The sequence below is a fragment of the Pan paniscus genome, chromosome 14 (assembly GCF_029289425.2).
Source record: "Pan paniscus chromosome 14, NHGRI_mPanPan1-v2.0_pri, whole genome shotgun sequence".
In the NCBI taxonomy this organism is placed as follows: Eukaryota; Metazoa; Chordata; class Mammalia; order Primates; family Hominidae; genus Pan; species Pan paniscus.
In genome coordinates, this window is record NC_073263.2 from 18,697,187 (window position 1) to 18,717,313 (window position 20,127).

Below are 20,127 nucleotides of genomic sequence, written 5' to 3' on the forward strand. Positions count from 1 at the left end.
GAATAATTTACAATAATAAATTATGAACGTTGATATGTAGCTCTATAAAATGTCTGTTTACAAAATTATTCATATGAATTTTCACTGGCCTCTTACTGTTATATTAATAAGAAGAAGGCTGCTGGCAAGAAGCAAAGCAAAACAAAACACACACAAAAAAATCCTTTAAATCTCTGAGATACTGAAGTACTTTGGTTTTAAGCATTTGATTGTATGAGCTCATTAATGAATGTTAATATTCTTCACTGAAATTTGCTACCTATACTTTCATGCTTCTTATCACAGTGGGTTTACCTACCAGTGATGTTTATTACCCTATTATTATTCTAAATTGAGTGTAGATAGTAGAAATGCCACAATTATCTTATTTTCTTGGATACTTCCTCAAAGTAGTTTTACACTATTTTATTTTCCTTCAGCATTTTATTATCTAATATATCTGTCTAAAGCAGTATGTACAAAAGGCTAATAAATGGCTCTGTTTAGCTAAGTCTACTCTAGTCTAATTACCATGAAAATGTTAGGTCTAAATTTCTAAACATTATAAACAACAATTTTTTGAACAGCTCTGATTTTCCCAAGAATACAATACTCCAGACTATCTTAAGTTTACACATGTGAAAGAGAAGGAAATATATATGAAAATATCATACCTCTTCTTTAGCTATAAGAATTTTTCAACTGAGGTTTTAAATCATCACCAATTTAGTATCACCCCTTTGCTCTGCAGTCTTTAGCTCTCAATATATGGTTAACACTTTCATTTTCTGGAGATTTCTGACTTTAAGGTACTCATTAAAGGATGTTTAAGAAATGAAGCAGGGGATGAAATGACGACTTTTATTTTAAAAGTTTAAGTGCAGAAAAATTATGAAGATGGAGCCTGATGAATAGGAAAGGCAGACAGCACCAAATGCTGGTGATGCTGGTAGGAATGCAAATGCTACGCCGCTTAGGAAGACAATTTGTCAGCTTTTTACAAAACGAAGCAAACTCTTCTCATATAATCTAGCAATCATGCTCCTTAGTATTTACACAAAGAAGGTGACAGCATGTCCACACAAAAACCTACACAAGAATGTTTATAGTAGCTTAATAATTGCCAAACTTGGGAGTAACCCAGGTATCCTTAATTAGGTAAATGGATAAACTAATATATCCAAATAATAAAATATTATTCAGCATTAAAAAGTAATGACCTGTCAAGCCATAAAAAGAAATAAAGGAATCTCAATTACGTGTTTCTATCTGAGTGAAGCCAATCAGAAAATGCTACATACTGTATGACTCCAGCTACATGACATTCTGGGAAAGGCAAAAGTATGAAGACAGTTAAAAAAAATCAATGGTTGCCAGGAGTAACTGGGGACAGAGGGATAAGCAGGTGGAGCACAAAGGAATTCTAGGGCAGTGAAACTCTTCTGTACAATACTGTAATTATGGATACTATGTTCAGATTTCTTAATAAATAAAACTAAAATTTAAAATAGAGTAAGAGGGAATCAGGTTGATTTGTTTCAACTGAAATTCATGATCACAAAGCTCATGTCTTTATATTTCCTAGAAAAAAATAATATTCCCTGCTCCATTCACTTTCATCCTTTCCCAGAGTAACACTTCATGTTTATTTTCTCTCCTTCCCATTTTCACTCTTTGCTGATGACTTTGTTTTCTATTTCACTTGTAAAAAAAGTGGTAATTTGCCAAGAACTTCAAAGTCTCCAGTCACTACATCTGCTCACCTTCATAAATCCATACCTACATTCTGTTCTCTCTCTTTTCCATATGGGTGAACTGTCTTTGCTTCTAAATAACGTCCACCCCTCTTACTATGACTAAGGCCTGCCTCTTGTTTTATTAGTCAGGATTCTCTAGAGGGACAGGACTAATAGGCAATGTATATATAAAAGGAGTTATTAAAGAGTATTAACTCACACAATCACAAGGTGAAGTCCCACGACAGGCCGTCTGCAAACTGAGGAGAAAGGAAGCCAGTCCAAGTCTCAAAACCTCAAAAGTAGGGAAGCCAAAAGTGCAGCCTTCAGTCTGTGGCCCAAGGTCCGAGAGCCCCTCGCAAACCACTGGTGTAGGTCCAAGAGTCCAAGAGCTGAAGAACTTGGAGTTTGATGTTTGAGGGCAGGAAACATCCAGCATGGGAGAAGGATGAAGGCCAAAAGACTTAGCCAGTCTAGCCCTTCCATGTTCCTCTGCCTGCTTTTATCCTAGCTGTGTTGGCAGCTGATTAGAGGGTGCCCGCCCAGACTGAGGGTGGGTCTACATCTCCCAGTTCACTGACTCAACTGTTAACCTCCTTTGGTGACACGCTCACAGACACATCCTGGAACAATACTTTGCATCCTTCAATCTAATCAAGGTGACAATATTAACCATCACACCTGTTATCTACTCATGCCTATCATTCCAGCAATGCTCTTCTTTTTCTGCATCTGAAATTTCTTAATTCCTCTACCAGTTTCTTCACATCAAAAAACAAGAAAATAAAGTTATTTCATTTAATGTGAAGAAATTTTTTCTTTTCTTCAGACACCATATTCTCTTAGTTTTCCTCCAGCCTCCCTAGATAATTATTCTTGTCCTACTTATCGTCCTTGCCTCCACCCAAAATTTGAAGTTTCCCAAATTTCTCTACTATTTGAATGTTTACCCTTTGCTGCACACCGATATTTCTTAAATCCAGTTTCATGATTTAGTTATGCTTATAACTGCCACACAATTCTTCATATTCAATTTGGATAGTTACTCAGTGTTTGTGTTGAATCATTCTCATCATCCTGGCTTAAATAACAGAGCTTGAGGCTTGAAATTTTTACCTTTAAAAAAGTTCTACTTATTTCACATAATACACAGAAATAAATTTCCTGAATATTAAAGACATTTTATTATAAAGAACATATTCTGTATAACAATGTCATGATTATATTCTTCTCTATCTCAAAACTGTTAAAGTTTCAAAGTTCGCGTATGTCTTTAATACTTACAATGAATTCCCATGATACAAGTTTAGCTCTCACTTTCTTGTTCTTTTGGAATTGTTCCTTGAGATTTATCGGGATATATAATTATCCAACTAAAAAAAACTGGGTTTCCTATCAGTCTATCATCCTATCTAGTTTAGGATTTTTCCCAGAATTTTTCACTTTTAACCACGTTATTAATGGTTGCATTAAGGTAGGCCTTGATGGTTTCCGCACTTCCAGACTCTCCCTTGATTTCCTCTCATAGCACATGAGACATCTGTGTGGGCACAGCAAGAAGGGTTCTCACTGTAACAGAAGCTTGTATCTGAACGACGTCCAGTAACATAACCAATCTCTCTATTCTTAATCCTCTCTGGATGCACACAACACAGCCAACAGTTTCCTTTCTGTGGCAGTAGGCATACAAATATAAGCTATTTTTAAAACTATTTTATAATTTGCTTTAGAACAATTTAGATCTACCGATACAATAAAAATAAATTATCAGCTAATAATTAATAAATATTTCAAAAAGTATATAAGTACGTTTAGCACTCCCCTTTTCCCCTCAAAGTTGCTCGGGTTTAGACAATAAATTCTATAGCCACACTACTATTTAGTCACAATTTTAAAGATCAGACTTGCCGGCACTTCCTCGCCTCTTTGAAGTTGCTTGGAAAATAACATCATTGTAGTTCCCATGGAACCAGGTACAGAGGCCATATGTTGAGCATGTATGGGAGTAAGAGCCACTGAATATGGGTGTCTGGGAGAAGACATGGAGCAGAGCTTCCCACCGGCCTGGATCCCTCAGCTGCACACTGTTACTGAACAGAGAAATAAAGTGCTTTTATTAAGACATTGTATTTTGGTGTCATATTGCTACAAGAGCTTAGTCTGTCTCCAAAGTAATATACTCCCTAAATAATAAAGATTAAAACTTACTTGCAGGGCTCCACATTTAGGCAGCAATGGGAGAATCTTACTGAAACCTGGCCAGCCATGACTAAGGACCATTTCTCCTTCTCAAACTAGGGCCAGAATGCAAAGGGTTATGGATGAAAGAGCTCTTGGCCGCTATCAGAACCAAAAAAGAGCAACTTCTGATGAAGGGCACAGTGAGAAAGAAAATCACACATAAATGCAAACCCTCCTGCAAGTTTCCTCATGCTGCTGGGCAGAGTCTGGAGACCTGAACAGGGTGGTGGCTGCAGGAAGCCACCTGCTCTCATGTCTGAGGGTGTGGCCAGGCAGGACCTGGGACAGAAGGGGCGGCCCAGGGATGCCACAGTGCCTCCACAGAAGGCCAGGACCGAGCCACAAGCCTGCCTCATGGTCCAGCTGTCACGGCCCTGAGGGGTCCTAGGTGGACCCAGAGCCCACTCACACCCATTCCTCAGCTGGTGACAGAGCCAGGGCCCCACATTCCCAATGGAGGCAAGTGTGAAGAGTGGAACAGGTGTGACTGATACCTGCACCGAGGCCTCGCACACTCACCCCTCTCAACCCGCAGCCCACTGTTCATTCTACAACAAGGGACAGTCCAATCAGAAAGAGAGGCTCAGCCTGTTCAATCCAGCCCTACGTTATACAGATGGGGAAACTCAGGGCCAGGAGGCTGAGTCCCAAGAGGAATTGTTCAGGCCACAGGAAGGTGGCACTCACACCCAGTCAGCCAGCCCTGAGCCAAGTCTGGCCTCCCCCATAACCAAGAGCCCCAGGCTTGGACGCCCACCCTGCAGCAACCAGTACCTTTGAACGCCTCTGCAGGTGCTTCCCCATGTACCAGCAGGCAGTTTTGAAGTTGGGAAACTGAGTCAGCCTGCCTAGTTTCAACCTCTTTTCAACTTCATATGCTCTGGAAGCCACCAAAGAGCCATTCTCAGTGCACTGACCATCAAGCAGGCGACGATGGGGGTGGGTCCAGGCCCCAGACACACCAGCTCAGGCTTCCCCACTGGGCTCTGCATAGCTGAGGTGGACCAGGGGACAACCGCCCTGTGAGGCTGTAGGGCTCAGGGCCCACGAGAGCTCTGTCAGTGCCTGAGAAGAGAAGAAAGCAGGATTTTAAGCAACCCCAACCCCACCAAGGGCGACTATGACTGTCCAGCAGCCAGGTCTCTAGAGGGGCCAGCCTGCACGACCCCAGAGCCCATCTCCTCCTTCCCTCCACATCACGAAGAGGCCCACCAAGACTGACGGTCATGTCCAGGTCACCCACAGGCAGGCTGAGTCAGTGCTCGGCCCAAGGTGTCCAGCACCGACCCCACTAGAGGGAGGACGCTGCCCCACAGAACCTGAGGGCAGACAGCAAGGCAGGCACTGCATCTGCATGCTCAGGATCTGCATGCTCCTCTGCATCTCCTCTGCATCTGCATGCTCAGGATCTGCATGCTCCTCTGCATCTGCATGCTCAGGCTGTGGAGATGTCCCACGAGGGCCAGGCAGTCCACAGGAGTGAGCATGGCACAGATCCAGTCTCAGAGAGAGGCAGGAGTGGCTGGCACCCGACCTCGCTCCCATGAACGGGCTTCTCATGGCTCCAGATCAGAGAGTGGCAGAGACCAGCACAGGCCTTCCCCAGCCCAGCCCAGGCTCCAGCTCCTGCCCGCCTGTGCCTTGGTGTCCTGTCCACCTCTGCAGCTTCACCAGCAGCCTGGGCCTCTCTGGCCCTGGCCCCACCCCAGGCTCCAAGGAAGGGGGTTGGCGGAAAGGCTGTGTCTGAGGCGGCACAGACTAGTCAGTCCAGCCCTGCACCACACAGACAGGGAAACCGAGGCCCAGAGCTGAGGAGACTCTCTCGAGCCACATGAGCGCAGTACTCAGAGAGAGGAAGCCCCAGCCTGTGTCCAGCCACCCGGCCTCCCAACCACACTCAGGGGCAGCAGACAAGGCCGGGGCAGCTGCATCGCCCCCAGAGCTGGGACTGGACCCCAGGTTATCCTCGGAGACGGAGCCTGGGCCAGATCCTGGGAAATTCACAGCTCTTTCCTAAATAGCTGTGACTGTGAGGAAGCCGACGGAGAGAGGAGGGACCCAGAGATTACAGAAGATTCTGAAGCTTATAAATCATTAAAACGTGAAGGCCTCTGTTTGATACTTATTCAAAATGAAGGGAAAAAACCCTATAAAACAATGTGAAAATCTAAACACCAATAGGCTATTTGACGATACTAGCGAATTGCTGTTAAATTGTTCATTTTTTGAGGTGTGAGAACAGTATTGTAGCTGTGTTACTTTAGAAGGAAGCCCTTCAGAAATAGTGGAATATTTAATGAAACAGCGGGATATCTAGGATTTGTTCTAACATCATCTAGGGGCACACAGCGGCTCATGATGGGCTTTCTCCTCCAGCACAGACTCAAAATGTCCCCTAATATTGCCTTAATTAGCAGCTAGTGCCCTCCTCCCTCACTGGCTCTGATGCCGTGGCTGCTGTCCCCACACAAGGCTCTCTGAGCTGGGTCTCCAGCCATGGGCTCAGTCACAGTGAGCCCAGCCAGGCTGTGAAAGAGGCTGACTGACTGTGCAGCTCCAAGGTGGCCTCGGTGGTGAGGAGTGCCCATGCTGACCAGACAGCTCCACTGCGGGCCCCTCTGCAGGGACTGGGCCGGGGTGGCGTTAAGCTCCGGACAAGGGAGCAGGCATGCCAGGGATGCAGACAGATCCCGTGGTGGGGACACGGCCCGAGGGACAGGGAAGTAACCTTGACGAGGGCCCGCAAGCCCTAGGACACGGTCCCCAAAGCTGCCTGCACTCACCTGAGGGCATGAAGAGGGTCTGGCCCTGCTTCACGATGCAATTGTAGCATTTGTTACCCTGGTCAGCAAAGAACATCTCGCTGTGGTTAAAGGCAGACCGCCAGCACTCATACAGGAGATGTCGACCGAGGCCAGCCTGATGAGATAGAAGGTCTTCTCCCCCTGCCAAGAGAGCCTGTTGGCAGAGCCACCCATGCCAGGACATAGGGTGGGAGTGCAAGTGATAGGCCCTAATGTGAAAAGTACCCTACCCAGGTCCATGACTCCTGCCTGCACCACTGAGGACAGAGGTGCTTTGCAATTCAGAAGTGTGCGTGTTAGGAAGGTTTTGGGTATCTGGGCCCCCAGCATAGTCAAGAGCTAAAGCCCATAATCCCACATTACATAGTTTTGAGGCACTACAAATGGTGTGGGTGCCCAGGTTGCAAATAAAGCTGTAACTGGCTGTCAGAAGCATTCCAGGTAGCTCCACTCTTCAGAGCCACTTGGATCCCAGGCTGGGTCAAATGATGCCACTGTGTCCCAAGCAGTCTTATGCCAGGCCCCAGGAGGGGTTCTGCACTGGGAGCAGCGAGACCCCTGTCCTACCACAGCAAAGCCAAGGCAGGTTCCGAGAATGCCCCAGTAACTTGCTCAAGGCCTCCCAGAGGTGGGATCAGCACGCGCACCCGCCCCCAGCTCCAGCTCCAGCGGGTCTGGAGAAGCTCAGTTAGCAGCTAGGGAAGCCCAAGCTTAGGGTTTCCTTTGTTTCTGTTGCTATTTACATCTTATTTTTCTTCTGGCTTCCCTCTCTTGGCCTTGATGATGAGGATCCTAGCCTTCCCTGTCCACTCAGATGCCCCCATCCTGCCCACTGGCTCCTGTGCAAGGCCTTGGCTATGGCTGGCCCCTCTTCCAGGATGTCTTCGCAACACCCACCTTTCTCCTCTTAAGTGCACGGTCACCCAGCACCCTCACCCAAATGTTATTGAGGCTGAATCCCATTAGAAAAAGGAGACACTCGTGCGGTTCTCTGATCCCACATGCACCCCTGCCCCTCCACCTAGCGATGTCTCCATGGCCTTCTGTTCCAGGGATGGATGGTCTGGGGCCCACTGGGGAGTGGCATCTTGGCCACAGTCAGGGCTCCCAGGGACTGCAGGCCATCTTGCAGATGGGTCATGGCCATGTCAAAGCCGAAGTCCCCCAAGGGGTGTGGCTCACCTTGAGCACGTGGTACCAGGCGGAGGCGCCCCCACAGTCGACGTGGAAGTCGGTGTAGCTGTCCTTCACGCAGAGCAGGCAGGACTTGCTCACTTTGGGCTTGGCCAGCAATGCATCATCTGGCCAGTTTTCTACCCGGAACAGTTTCTTCATGGTGTCAGGTGGCTCCACGAAGCTGGACATTCTGGGGGTGGGACAGGAAGGTGGTGAGGGAACCTGGGACTCCCTTTTTGATGTCCCCTGGAGCGGGAAACATGCTCTGTGAGGCATGTCCCACACTCTCTCACCACCTGCGGGCCACAGGTCACAGCTCCCATTTCACAGAGGAGCACACAGGATCACAGAGGGCAAAACGAGCCCAGGCGCTGGCTGTGGCCCTGGCGGGAGACTGGGTCTGATGCTGGCCTCCACCCCCAGAAGACAATGAGAAGGCCCCAAAATCATCCACCCGAGAGGGAAACTCCTTTCCCGGGAACTGGAAAGTCTTTCCAGATTGGCCACGTGCATGTGACTGTAACGTGCGGGGCTGGAGCATAGATATTATTTCTCACATTCAGCCCAGGTGCCTCTGGTGTCACCTGGGTAACAGCCACTGCTCTTCAGAGCTGACAACAGGGCACCCGCAACCCCTGAGGTCACTGTCAAATCCAGCCAACTCATATCCAGGGAAGATAAGGAAATGCAAAGGCAGCCTGCGATTCACAACAGCCACCCATACAGGATTTCGTGTGTGAGTGTAGGTGTCTACATGGGTGTGTGCAAGTGTCGGTAACTGTGCCAGGGATGAGGGTGTTGGGAGTGTGAGTGTGCCAGTGAGTGTCTCAGTGCGTCAAGGATGTGTGTCATAAGCATGTCATGAGTCTGAGTATGTCAGTCCTATGTATCAAGAGTGTGTCCACAGGTGTATCCGTGAATGTCCATGAGTGTATCACGTCCATGTCATGTGAGCAAGTGTGTCGGTGTGTTGTCACAAGTGTGTTGGCGAGTGTTTCCATGAATGTCAGTGTACCGTGTTGGTGAGTGCTGTGTGTCATGTGTGTGTTCATGTGTCCGCTACTGTGTCGTGTCTATGAATGTGGCATGAGTGTGTCCATGGGTGAGTGTTGTGAATGTGTCATGTCCTGGTGAGTGTGTCCATGAGTGTGAGCGCACCATGTGTCTGAGTAGGTATGAGTGTGTCATGACTGTGTGTGATGTATCTATGAGTGAGCATGTCATGTGTGTCCATGATTGAATGTGTCATGAATGTGTCATGTGTTGGAGTGTAGATGAGTCAGTGTGTCATGAGCGTGTCTACAAGTTGGTGTCATGAGTGGAGTGTGTTCATGAGTAAGCGTGGATGTTGTGTCCTAAGTGGGTGTGTGATAGATGTGTCTGCATCATGAGTGTGTGCATTCTGGGAAAAACCACACACCATTACCAATGGTTCTCTCCGAGGAGTGGGATGGGGGTGGCCAAGGTCAGAGGCAGCTTTGCCTTTTTGCTCCTTATTTTTGTTTGAATTGTTCACAATGTGTCACCTTCATACATTAAAAGAAAAACAGCTGCGGGCCAGTCTTTAAGAAAAAGGAAGAAAACAGGAAAAAAATTTAAGAGAGAGAGAGAAACAGGAAAAATCAGTGTGTGCCGTGTGCAGTATTCCAGACTATGAGACCTTCGTCCTGTGCTTCTCAGGCGACTGCCAAGGACAGCACAGAGCCCCTGCCCCAACCCCATCCCCCACACCCCCATGGTGTCGGCGCTCACTGGGTGTCGAAGAACTCAAGGTTGGTGATGTTGAGGACCCGCTTGCTGTTGGTGATGTAGTCACAGTCCACAAACTCCTGCAGCTTCCTCTTGCAGTCCTTCTGCTTGGTGACATCTGTCCCAGCCACACTGCGCTCCAGCCATGGGGCGGTGGCGGGCGGAGCCTGAGCACCCTGGGAAGGTGGTACAGCCTCCCGGAGGCCAGGATGTGTACAATGGGCACACACCCTTGGCTGCCCTCACACACGGCAGGAGCTGCCAGTGGGCACACACCCTTGGCTGCCCTCACACACGGCAGGAGCTGCCAGTGGGCACACACCCTTGGCTGCCCTCACACACGGCAGGGGCTGCATGCTGAGGCTCTGGGTGCGCACGTCCAGCTTCACCCACCTGCTTTTCTCTTGGCTCAATGAAGTGCCCCGACCACTCTTCCTCTGACCTGGTGATGCTGCGAGGTGGCCAGGTGACAGGCCTCAGCGAGGGTGGCCAGATTAGCAAATGAAAACACAGGACGCCTGGCCTGCCTGAATTTCAGATGAACAACAGATACATTTTAGTGTATGTTCCAAGTAGTTCATGAGACCTACCTACATTTTAAGAATTAAGCTATCAAAACCCCTTCATTTGTAGGGCACCAATTCATTACTCTGATAATTGGCAAACTGATAAATAAAGGGAAAATCCTTTTCTGTAGTTGACAAAGAAAAGTTCAGGATAACCACATGAGCTGAGGAGGAAAATTTCTTTATAAAGACTCATGACTGATAGAGGGAGAAGGAAGGACAGAACTGCCAATCACCCTTTGCAATAGTTCTCCACGGCTGCGCTGACCACAAAGCGCAAGGTCATGGGATTAGTGTGAACAGATGAGGTGGGTGCCAGGGCCACTGCCATTGTCTGCATCACTGCAAGTGTGTGGCCAGGTATGACGGGCCTCCCCACGGGTGGAAGCACACCCACCCAGAGGGAGTCCTGTCACAAACCTGAAGGCAAGTCAAGTAAGCCTCTAACCACGAGTTTAGAGCAGGTCCCGGGACAGAGGGACCTGCTCAATGACACCACTGGGGATGCTGGCAACCAAATCCTGGATGTGGGACATTCTGCAGGGCCAACATGGCCTTCTCCCCAACAAACTAACAGGATGGAAGGAAATGGCACTGTCAGAAAAAAAGATACTTCAGAGACATAAAAACCAAATGCAATTGGAGGTCTCATTTGGATTCCACAGCCAAATGTAGAAAGGCATTTTTGAGGCAATTGAGAAGAACTAAACTGTGTCTTACACGCCACCGAGGAATTATTGTTAATATTATCAAGTGCGATGATGGAACTGTAATTACATATTTTTTAAATTGTCTGCTAGAGCTATGTAATGGAATTTTTATGGGTGAAATGATGTATGTAAAAAGATTTTTTGTTGTTGTTTTTTGAGATGCACTCTTGTTCTGTCACCCAGGCTGGAGTGCAGTGCTGCGATCTCGGCTCACTGCAACCTCCACCTCCCAGGTTCAAGTGATTCTCCTGCCTCAGCCTCCCGAGGAGTCAGGACTACAGGTGCCACCACTATACCCGGTTAATTTCTGTATTTTGAGAAGAGACAGTGTCTTGCCATGTTGGCCAGGCTGGTCTTGAACTCCTGGCCTCAAGATATCCACCCACCTCAGCCTTCTAAAGTGCTGGAATTAAAGGCATGAGCTACCATGCCTGGCCAGAATTTCTTTTAAAATACTACAAGAGAACAAACGTAGGGAGGCAGAAAATCGGCTGAAAGCTGGTGGTTTTTATTTCCAGTGTTGGGTGTATGAGGGCTTACCGTTCCTTTAATTTTGTGTGTGTTTAAAAAGTTCCATCACAAAAAAAAAGTTAAGAGGAAAAAGAAAGACATAGAAGCAATACAAACTGTGAACCATCTCCCTGCTTCTTCAGGGACAGCTGCGGAGGGAACAGGGCCAGGGGACAAACCAGGCCCTGTCCGCATAATTAGATGACCTCAGGGCCTTGGTGGCAGAGCTGGCCCCACCTCTCAGAGATGTGGGAGGGAGGAAATTAGCTCCCACATCAGAAGAGCTTAGAAAAATGCCTCACACTGAGCAGGCCCTCACCTGTATTAGCTGTTATCCTGCGTGCACCATGCCTGGGTCTGGGAAGGTGACAAAAAGCACTGGTCCAGCGAGTGTGAACATTACGGCTGTGGTACACAAGGCTGCCAGACCAGCATCGTGCAGTAAGCCCACCAGATGGCCACGGCCCCCTCTCTACTCAGGCAAACCTGCGGCAAAGCCGAGCACAGGCAAGACAAGGGGCTGGATCCTGGCTCAGGGCAGGGTCAGCCACAGAGCTATTGCCACAGCTCAAACCATGCCCAGCCTGCCCTCCTCCTCAGTGAGAACCCCACAGAATCAGCCCCTTTGCATGGACCCCCAACACCTCCACCCCAGGTACCGGGATGAGCCCTTTCTAGCCCCTCTTCCTGAAATGCCTGACAGCTCCCACAGTGCTCGCTCTTCCTCCTCACCACAAGTCTGGGAGCCCAGTCTCAGTGGCCCCAGGGTGGCCGTGTGGCTCGAGAGAAGAGACGTGGTCCCAGGCCCCTGCTGAAATTGAACTTGTTGGCCTCCTGATGCGTGCCCATATGTGCCCAAAGGCTTGTACAGATGACCTCATTTCATCTCCAGCACACACCTCACGAGCGGTGCCCAGAGAAAGAGAGAGAGGCTCAGAGTGGTGGGGGTAGTCATCTCGGAGCCCCAGCACCAAGAAGCCAGTGTGCCTGCTTGCCCAGCTCCTGTCCTGGGCATTTCCCTATTCAGTGTTTTCCCTCCCCGTGCCGGCCATCCATGCATCCTCCATGAGCACCTTGAAGCCCTGCAACCATGCACGGCCTCCATGCTTGGGCGTGTGGCCACTGGCCTATCATGGTCACTGCTAGATGTGCTGGCCTCTCCCTGCCACTGGCTCTCAAATAGCATCCCCACTGGTGCTTCTTGCACCCACAAGTGCCCGCCCCACCTGAGCCCAGTAGACCTGGAGCTGCAAGGGGACATACAATGGGCACTGCTGATGGCGATGGCACTGGCTAGAACCCAGATGGAATTCCAGACGAGGAGACTTCTGGTGCCATGGGGGCAGGTCAGTACAGATGAGGAAGGCCAGGCATCCGGCCAAGTGCCTGGCCAGGCAGCCAGGATGGGGACATGTGCCCCAACACCAGGGACTCCCGGGCGTGGTGGTGTCATGTAGCACCCACAGGAATGCAATTCATAGCTACCAGAATCAAAGGGTCTCCCAGACCAGCTCCCACTTTGCAGCCAGAGTATCTGGGAGGGCAAGGGACCTGCCAGGTCACATGTCATCTCAGTGGGACACAGGGTCTGATCTAAAAGCACTGGGAACAGAGTACAGTGAGCATTGAGCCTCCCCTGCTCATGGCACACATGGGACACAGCCAGGGCCAGGGAAACAGCACGCACAATGGTGGGTGCCCCAGCACTCCCAGTTCAAGCCCCAGAGCACTGTGAAGGGGACGGCACTTACCCACGTATTTCTCGACATTGCTTACATGGAATGTGGGGGCCGCGACAGCCAAGCCCAACCCGTCTTTCTTAGGGATGAGGATGGGCTCGGTGAAGCTGTGCTCCTCCATGTGGCCCAGCGTGAGCTGACTGTCCGGCACATGGGCCACTATGTCTTTAGCACTGCAGGAAAACACAGGTCAGAGACCACGTCAGGACTGAGGCCTCCTGCACCAGAAACAAGTGTGGACAGGGCCTCAGTGCTGGAGAGGCGAGCCTGGGTCTGGCCACCCACCTCCACCGTCACAGGAGGAGGCCTGGCTGCGGTGCCGCATCTGGGACCATAGGGCAGCCAGGGCAGATGCAGTGCTGAATCCAGAACCCCACGTGTCAGATGGAGACGTTGGGCCTGTCCACCCCACCTATTTCCTCACACTGCCCAGGTCACACCTTCTCCCAGGGCACCAGGTAAGGACATCTTGGACTTTTTACATGTGCATGTGAGCACATGTGCACACATCTCTAGTGGACTATGTGCCCATGCAACAATGCACGCACACACATGCATGCACACACATATGTACATACACGTGCACACACCCCTACTGGACTTCAAGTACCTGGGGGAGGGAAGCAATTTCCTCTCCACACTGCTATGTCCCTAGCTCCCAGCCTTGTATTCGACCAGGCAGAGAAGAGCAGCTGGGATAAGGGAGGCCACTGGGGCACGCAGATGCCTCCTTGGGGGCTGCTTCGCTGAGTCTGACACAGGCTGACCCTTGAGCATAAAGGGACTGAATTCAAGAGCAGAGCCAGGCAGGGCCCGTATGGTGCCCATCCTTCACAGACGAAGGCGGGGTCGGGGAGTGCAGAGGACATGGGCCTCAGAAGACCATGTCATCCTCCTGAGTCTCAGTGGTTGTGGGGACAAAGGGAGCTGACAACCACCTAGTGACAATGCCTGTCTCTGAGCAGGATCTGCTACCAACACGAAGGAGCAGGGCTGGGTGGAGCTGGGACCTTTTATTTGCAAAGAATCTTCGCATTGTGTTCAATCTTCCTGCCCGCAATTCAAGTGGACGTTATGGAAATTTGGCAAAATCCGACAGAGTCAAGGCCAGAAACCAGGACTTCTGAGGGAAGCATGGGGCACCACAGATGAGCAATAAAAAGAGTTCAAATCTGTCTTTCCCAATCCTCTTCTAGCTGTGTGACCTTGAGCAAATTACCTGACATCTCTGTACCTCATCTTTACTAGAAACGCTCGCACGGCCTTGTGGGGTGGCTGTGGGATGTAAGTTGGCACATGCACACTGTCTGCGCCAGACTCCTCTGGGCCTTTTCTCAGGGCAAAGCCACCTGGTGTGGCAGGTGCTTGTTCATGGGCCGAACATGCTCACAAGCTGGCTTGGTGCTCCTAACAGACCCTGGGCTCATCCCTGTGTGCCCCCCGCACCCAGTACTGGGCCCAGCACACAGTGGGCACACAGGAGGAGTGTCCGCGGGCAGATGAAGTCTCCCATCCTTGTCACACTGGCTGCTTGGCTTCAGAGCATCTTGGAAGAAGTGGATGCATCTGCCTTCGTAACTATCAACAGAGAAGGCCCAGTTCAGCCCATGCTCCTGCCCTCTTGCTGCCAGCCTGAGCCAGGCAATGCCAGGGCCACAGATAACTCCAAGCTGCCCTCCTGTTGCAGTTTGCAAGCACTCACTGAATAGCTTGGCTCCGTGCAAGGCTGGGGACGCTGGAGCAGGTGTCACCTAAGTGACAGATGCTTGGGAGTCCCTGCTTCTTAGGAGCTGAGATGGGCAGGGAGCCAAGGCAGGCCCTAGAAGTGTGTGTGTTGAGATGTTTGGCCCAGAGGGTAAAGGAGTTGGAAAAAAGACACCCCCAATGACAGCCCAGACCCTCCTGACCCCCGCAACAATCCTAAGCCTTGGTGACTGTGAATACCATCACCCTCCTGCTGGGCCTGCTGCTACCCGGGGGAGTGGATATCCAGGGAGCGAGGGGCTTCAGAGTTCACAAAGTGCCTTCCCTGCCTCGGAGGGCCTCGTGGAAATGGAGGCAGTTACGTGCACTGCGTGGGTGAGCCAAGTAGGACCCAGAGAGGAAACTTCCAGAGCTGAGCTTTCTGCACCAAGCAGAGCTCCCTGCCTGCCCTCAGGTCATCACCGGCGAGGAGCACCAAGTGTGGGCAGGGCTCCAAGGAGGGGCTGCAATGAAGGCCCAGGACGGTGGCAACTCAGGCAGGGGCATGAGGCAGCCCTGAGGTCATGCAGCAGAAGTGACACTGCAGCTGGGAGAGGCCTCAGTGCTGGCTGAAGAGACCAAGGAAAAGGAGGCAGCCCACAGGCACAGGGTGCCACGGAGGGGAGCCCGCAGGGGCCCAGCACGGCCGGCAGGGTGGGGGCGTCCTCCCCGTCACCTGTGTGCATGGTCACTATGTCATCAATCGCACTCCTGTCCGAGGACGCTCACTGAGGCCAGGGTCCCCCGGCTACACCTGTGTTCCTCTTCTCTCGTGGGGCGGGGTCCTCACTTCACGGATGAAGCAACTGAGGCCAGAGACGTGGGGCTGTGCCAAGGTCGCCAGCAAAGGTACACAGGAGCAAGGAGGCCGAATGCCCTTCCTGCTACACTGGCACAGGGCACCCTGTCCCAGAGCCACATGGGGAGCATGATGACAGCGTCCCTGTAATGGCATACCCACGGAGATGGCCGCTGAGCAGTCACCCCAACTCCACAGAGCGGGACGGGATGAGAAAAGTCAGTTCAATAAGATGAGTGACTGTGTATACGTCAGAAGCTGCAGCTCAGGGCTGCTTCTAACTGCTATGAGGCTTCCTCATCAGATGGGGACGCCTTCCCGAGTTCCTGGCCAGGTACCCTGGGCCACCCTGTACCAAATCAGTGTCAGTCAGGTAAACCTATGGGCCTATGGCCCCTGCCACAGGCCATGGCCAAAATCAGCTCAAGGGACATGTTGGAACAGCACAGGGAGGGACCCTGCAATCCTCACCACCGTGGCTTTCAAAAAGAGGGGTGAAGCTTGAGAACCAGGCCTCAGGCACAGCTAACTCTGGGAACCCTGAGCAGCCCCCATCCCCACCCGCAGGCCAGGGTGGCAGGGGCAGGACAGGTGGAGGCAGGCTCAAGGCCTCCAGAGGTTCCCAGTGCTGGCTCAGAGCTTCTCCAGGGACACGGAGAGGCCCTCTTGTCCCCAGGGTGCCTTGGCGTGCAAGGCGTGGCTGCAGTCAACGCAAACACCAAATGGGGCATCACAGACAGGCTCTGGGCACAGTGCACATTCACTTCAAATCTCAACATGCACACTGGTGGAAGGTGCTAGAACCGTGTACCTTTGTCCCCGATGGAACACATAGCCCTCAATAACGACTAAAAATCTGCCTCACGGAATTTATATAACACACTCAGCACGTAGACATGTGCATGCAGATACACGTGCATGCACACACATACACACATACACACGCACACAGCTGAGAACTGAATATCTGTCCCGCCAAAATTTATCTGTTGAAATCATGATCCCTAAGGTGACGGTTTTAGGAGGTGGGGCGTTTGGGAGGTAATGAGGTCCTGAAGGTGAAGTCTTCATGAATGGAATTAGTGTCCTTATAAAAGAGACCCCAAAGAGCTGCCTCCTTCCACCATTGTGAGGACACGGCAAGAAGGCATTGTCTATGAACCAGAAGCAGGCCCTCACCACACACTGAATCAGCCAGCACCTTGATCTTGGACTTCCAGCCTCCAGAACTGTGAGCAATAAATTTTCTATTACTTAAGCCCTCCAGTCTGTAGTATTTTGTTATGGCAGCCTGAACAGAATGCGACATATGCACGCACATACACATGCACAAATATGTAAGCACACGCACATGTGTACAGCCAGGCAGGGGCTGGGGGTCCCACCGCCTGCAACCTCAGCACTGTCTGCTGGTCTAGAATGTCTCTCCCTCCCTGGGCGGTTGGCTATAGAAGACAGAAAGGGGAGCCCGCACTGGGGTTTTAGCTGCATTCGAGGGCAGGCTGGGACACCACACCCCTGCCTAAACTCCCCACAGGCCCAGGGGCAGGGACTGGGTGAGGCAGGCACACAGGACTCCCATGGTAGGTGGGCTGTTTCTGGGGATGCCTGGAGACATTAGACAACTCGAAACTGAGTGCTCACCAAGGTGCAAAACCTGCCTGACCCCAGCACTACACCACTGCTCTACCCCATTCCCAGCTCATGCAAGAGACGCCAAGCAAGGAGCCCTTGAAACCTATGCTGACTATGAGAAGAGGCCCCTGGCCCAGGAGTTTCCTACACTTTCTTCCCTATCAGTGTGAAAGCCTCTTCCCAAGTGACGCGCACGTGTACCTGCTGCGTGAACCACACAAGAGCAGCGCCACCCCAGCATCCTCCCAAGACCCCACTCGGGGGCCCTGAGCGGGACCTGCCCCCCAGGAAAGCACCTCCTGAGGTGTCCTGGCTCCAACCCTGCTCTGCCCTGACACCCACCCCCAAGCCAACAGGGGCAGCCCCAGGTCCCCACTGGAAGCTCAGCCCTGCTTATGTCATTCCTGTCATAAAGACAGCGCAGCCCTGAGCTTTTTGGGTAGGCTCAGTAAGGTGGCAGCAGCACGAGGATGCCCCACCCGGCTGGGCTGATCCTTCCTACCAAAAGGAAGGATCATCTGTTTTCAAGCAGTAACCAGATGATGGGTTAATGAGCTTGCCACAGGCAGATGCTTTCTGAGCATAAATGCAGCCAACTACTGGGGACCAGGGGTAAGAAGGCAATTTAGGAATCCCTGAATCTCCCCACAGGCAAGCCATCAGCCTGTAAGTTCAGGAAGAGCTACTAGCTTCTCCTCATCACCCTCTTGCATATTTCATGGTGTCTGCCCGCATGTTGAGGCTGTGCTGGGGATCAGGTCGAGATCTGTTCTCGACACATGAAGCCCCCACCATTGTCCAGCAATGGACCGGCATGAAGCGTTCAGGCCTTGGGAGAGGCCAAGAAAGAGCAGCCAGGTCTCCAGAGTAGTGGGACCCCAACCTGCCCCAGACCCCAGCACCACCAGCTGCCAGGCTAGGCCTCCAAGGCTCCCTCGACCCAGCCTCAGCCCACAGAACAGGGGTGCTGGGGCCCCTTCCACCCATTGCCTGCATCCTCCCTCCATCCCCACTGGTTCCACAAGACCCATCCCACAGGGATCCAGGAGTCTGGTGCTTCAGCTTGCAGCTTAGCACTGGGAGGGGGCTCCCTTTGAAGGAGAGTGACTCAGACTGGCTGTGATCTGGAGCCAGATGCATTCCCTGCCCCACTTTGTCCAGGGCTCAGGTCAGCAGGAATGTGATCAGCTGACCCAGCCACAGCCCACGTCCAGCCTGCAGCTTCTGTGAGCACCCAAGACCCTCCAACGAAGGGGAACCCAGAGGCCACATTAACACACACACACACCCACAACCATGTCATCTGTCCTGTCTACAGGCCACACCCCTCCCAAGTCCTTGAAGACCACCACACAACTCCCCCTCCACAACCAGGGCTGAGGTTTGGAGCTCAAGGCTCATGTAACCTCCAGCTCACCTGGATGAACCTGCATAGTGTGAGGCAAGCCTACACCCCAGAACCCACCACACCTGAGAGGACCGAGAAGAATACGGAGCTTCAGCCCTTAGGATATGCAAACAGCAGGTTGTGTGGGAAAGACACAGGCCCTCCAAGCTTCTCTGCAGAGGAGGAGGTGGGTGAGATGAGGCGGGGCTGAAAGGGAGGAAAGGACAGAGCCCACCCACAATGCACGTGCCCAGAAAACACAGACAGGCTGGGCCCCCAGTGTGGCAGTGGCTGGCTGGGCCGGGCTAGCCTGGGGACCCCTGGAAAACCCCCACATCACCATTTATCCAGGTCCCCAAGTCTGTGTCCCCCTAACTCAGGCTGGCTTGGCCTCTCCCCTGGCCTCAGAAGGAAGGCCCTTTGGGTCTTGGCGCAGCTGCCTCTGCCAGCGGGAGCTGATCAGGAGGGGCTACAGTGGGCTTAGTGAGGCTACAGGGGACAGTAAGCTAGGCTGGAAGGGCCCCCAGGCCTGGACACTACTCAGGGCGTTTTGCCCCCAGCAACCCAGGGCCCAGGCCCAGCAGAGACCTCACCCTCTATGCAGCCCAGGCAGGGTGGATGCTGCTCTCTTCAGCAAGAGGTGGCCGCTTGGGCTGCGGTACTTACAGGTGGACTTCACATGGGTTTTCTCATAGTTTGGGCAGTGGTATATGCCGATGTTGGGGGCCTCCTCCTCTTCCACTCCCAACACAGCTGAAACAAGATGAAACAGACCATTACCTAGGCACTCAGCACCCCCTCAAACACTTTCCATCTGCCAAGCTCTAGGGAGAATCCCTGCTCAACATCTGGGAACCTAGGCCAGATGGAGCACAGCTGTGTAGGGAATGTGGTCCACCAGGAAAGCAGGGAGGAGGAAAACAGCTAGAGAGATGTCACCCTGGAAAGGCATCTGCAGCCTGGACCCAGATGCAGCATCTGGATATGCCCCACTATGAGAACCCAATGAATGGGCCATCCGGCAGGCCTGCCAGGGTGAGGGTCACCAATGCCCTGTCACCCAGAGGACAGGGAAGGAAGAGAGAGTCTCAGAGCCAGGCTGTCCCCATCACTTCACCAGGGGTAGCCTGAGAGGGCAGAAAACACCAGAGGCAGCTTGAAGCCCCCTCCTGCAGGCCACACCATAGCCACCAATCCAGCTTATCCTCATGGGGGCCATGAAGAGGCCCAGACACAGGCCTAGCAGCCTGGTCTTGGGACATGCCCAAGACTTCAGACACCATGACCACTCTTTCCTCATTCCCTCCCTGGAGTTCCTCCAGATCCCTTGTAAACCTGCTTGGAGATTTAGAA

The 20,127-nt window shown here is 51.8% G+C and overlaps 1 protein-coding gene across 1 annotated transcript in view; it reads right to left on the bottom strand.

Moving 5' to 3' along the window:
• LOC100986553 (lysine-specific demethylase PHF2-like) overlaps positions 1-19,792 on the bottom strand; it is a gene marked incomplete at its 3' end in the record, with an annotated part of 113,501 nt that extends 93,709 nt beyond the window's left edge. Inside the window, 7 exon segments of the mRNA XM_063596036.1 lie at positions 9,689-9,822; positions 11,678-11,685; positions 13,223-13,383; positions 14,430-14,559; positions 14,664-14,788; positions 19,368-19,527; positions 19,714-19,792. Coding sequence (XP_063452106.1) covers positions 9,689-9,822; positions 11,678-11,685; positions 13,223-13,383; positions 14,430-14,559; positions 14,664-14,788; positions 19,368-19,527; positions 19,714-19,792 — 797 coding nt within the window.
• Between the last annotated feature and the right edge of the window lie 335 nt (positions 19,793-20,127).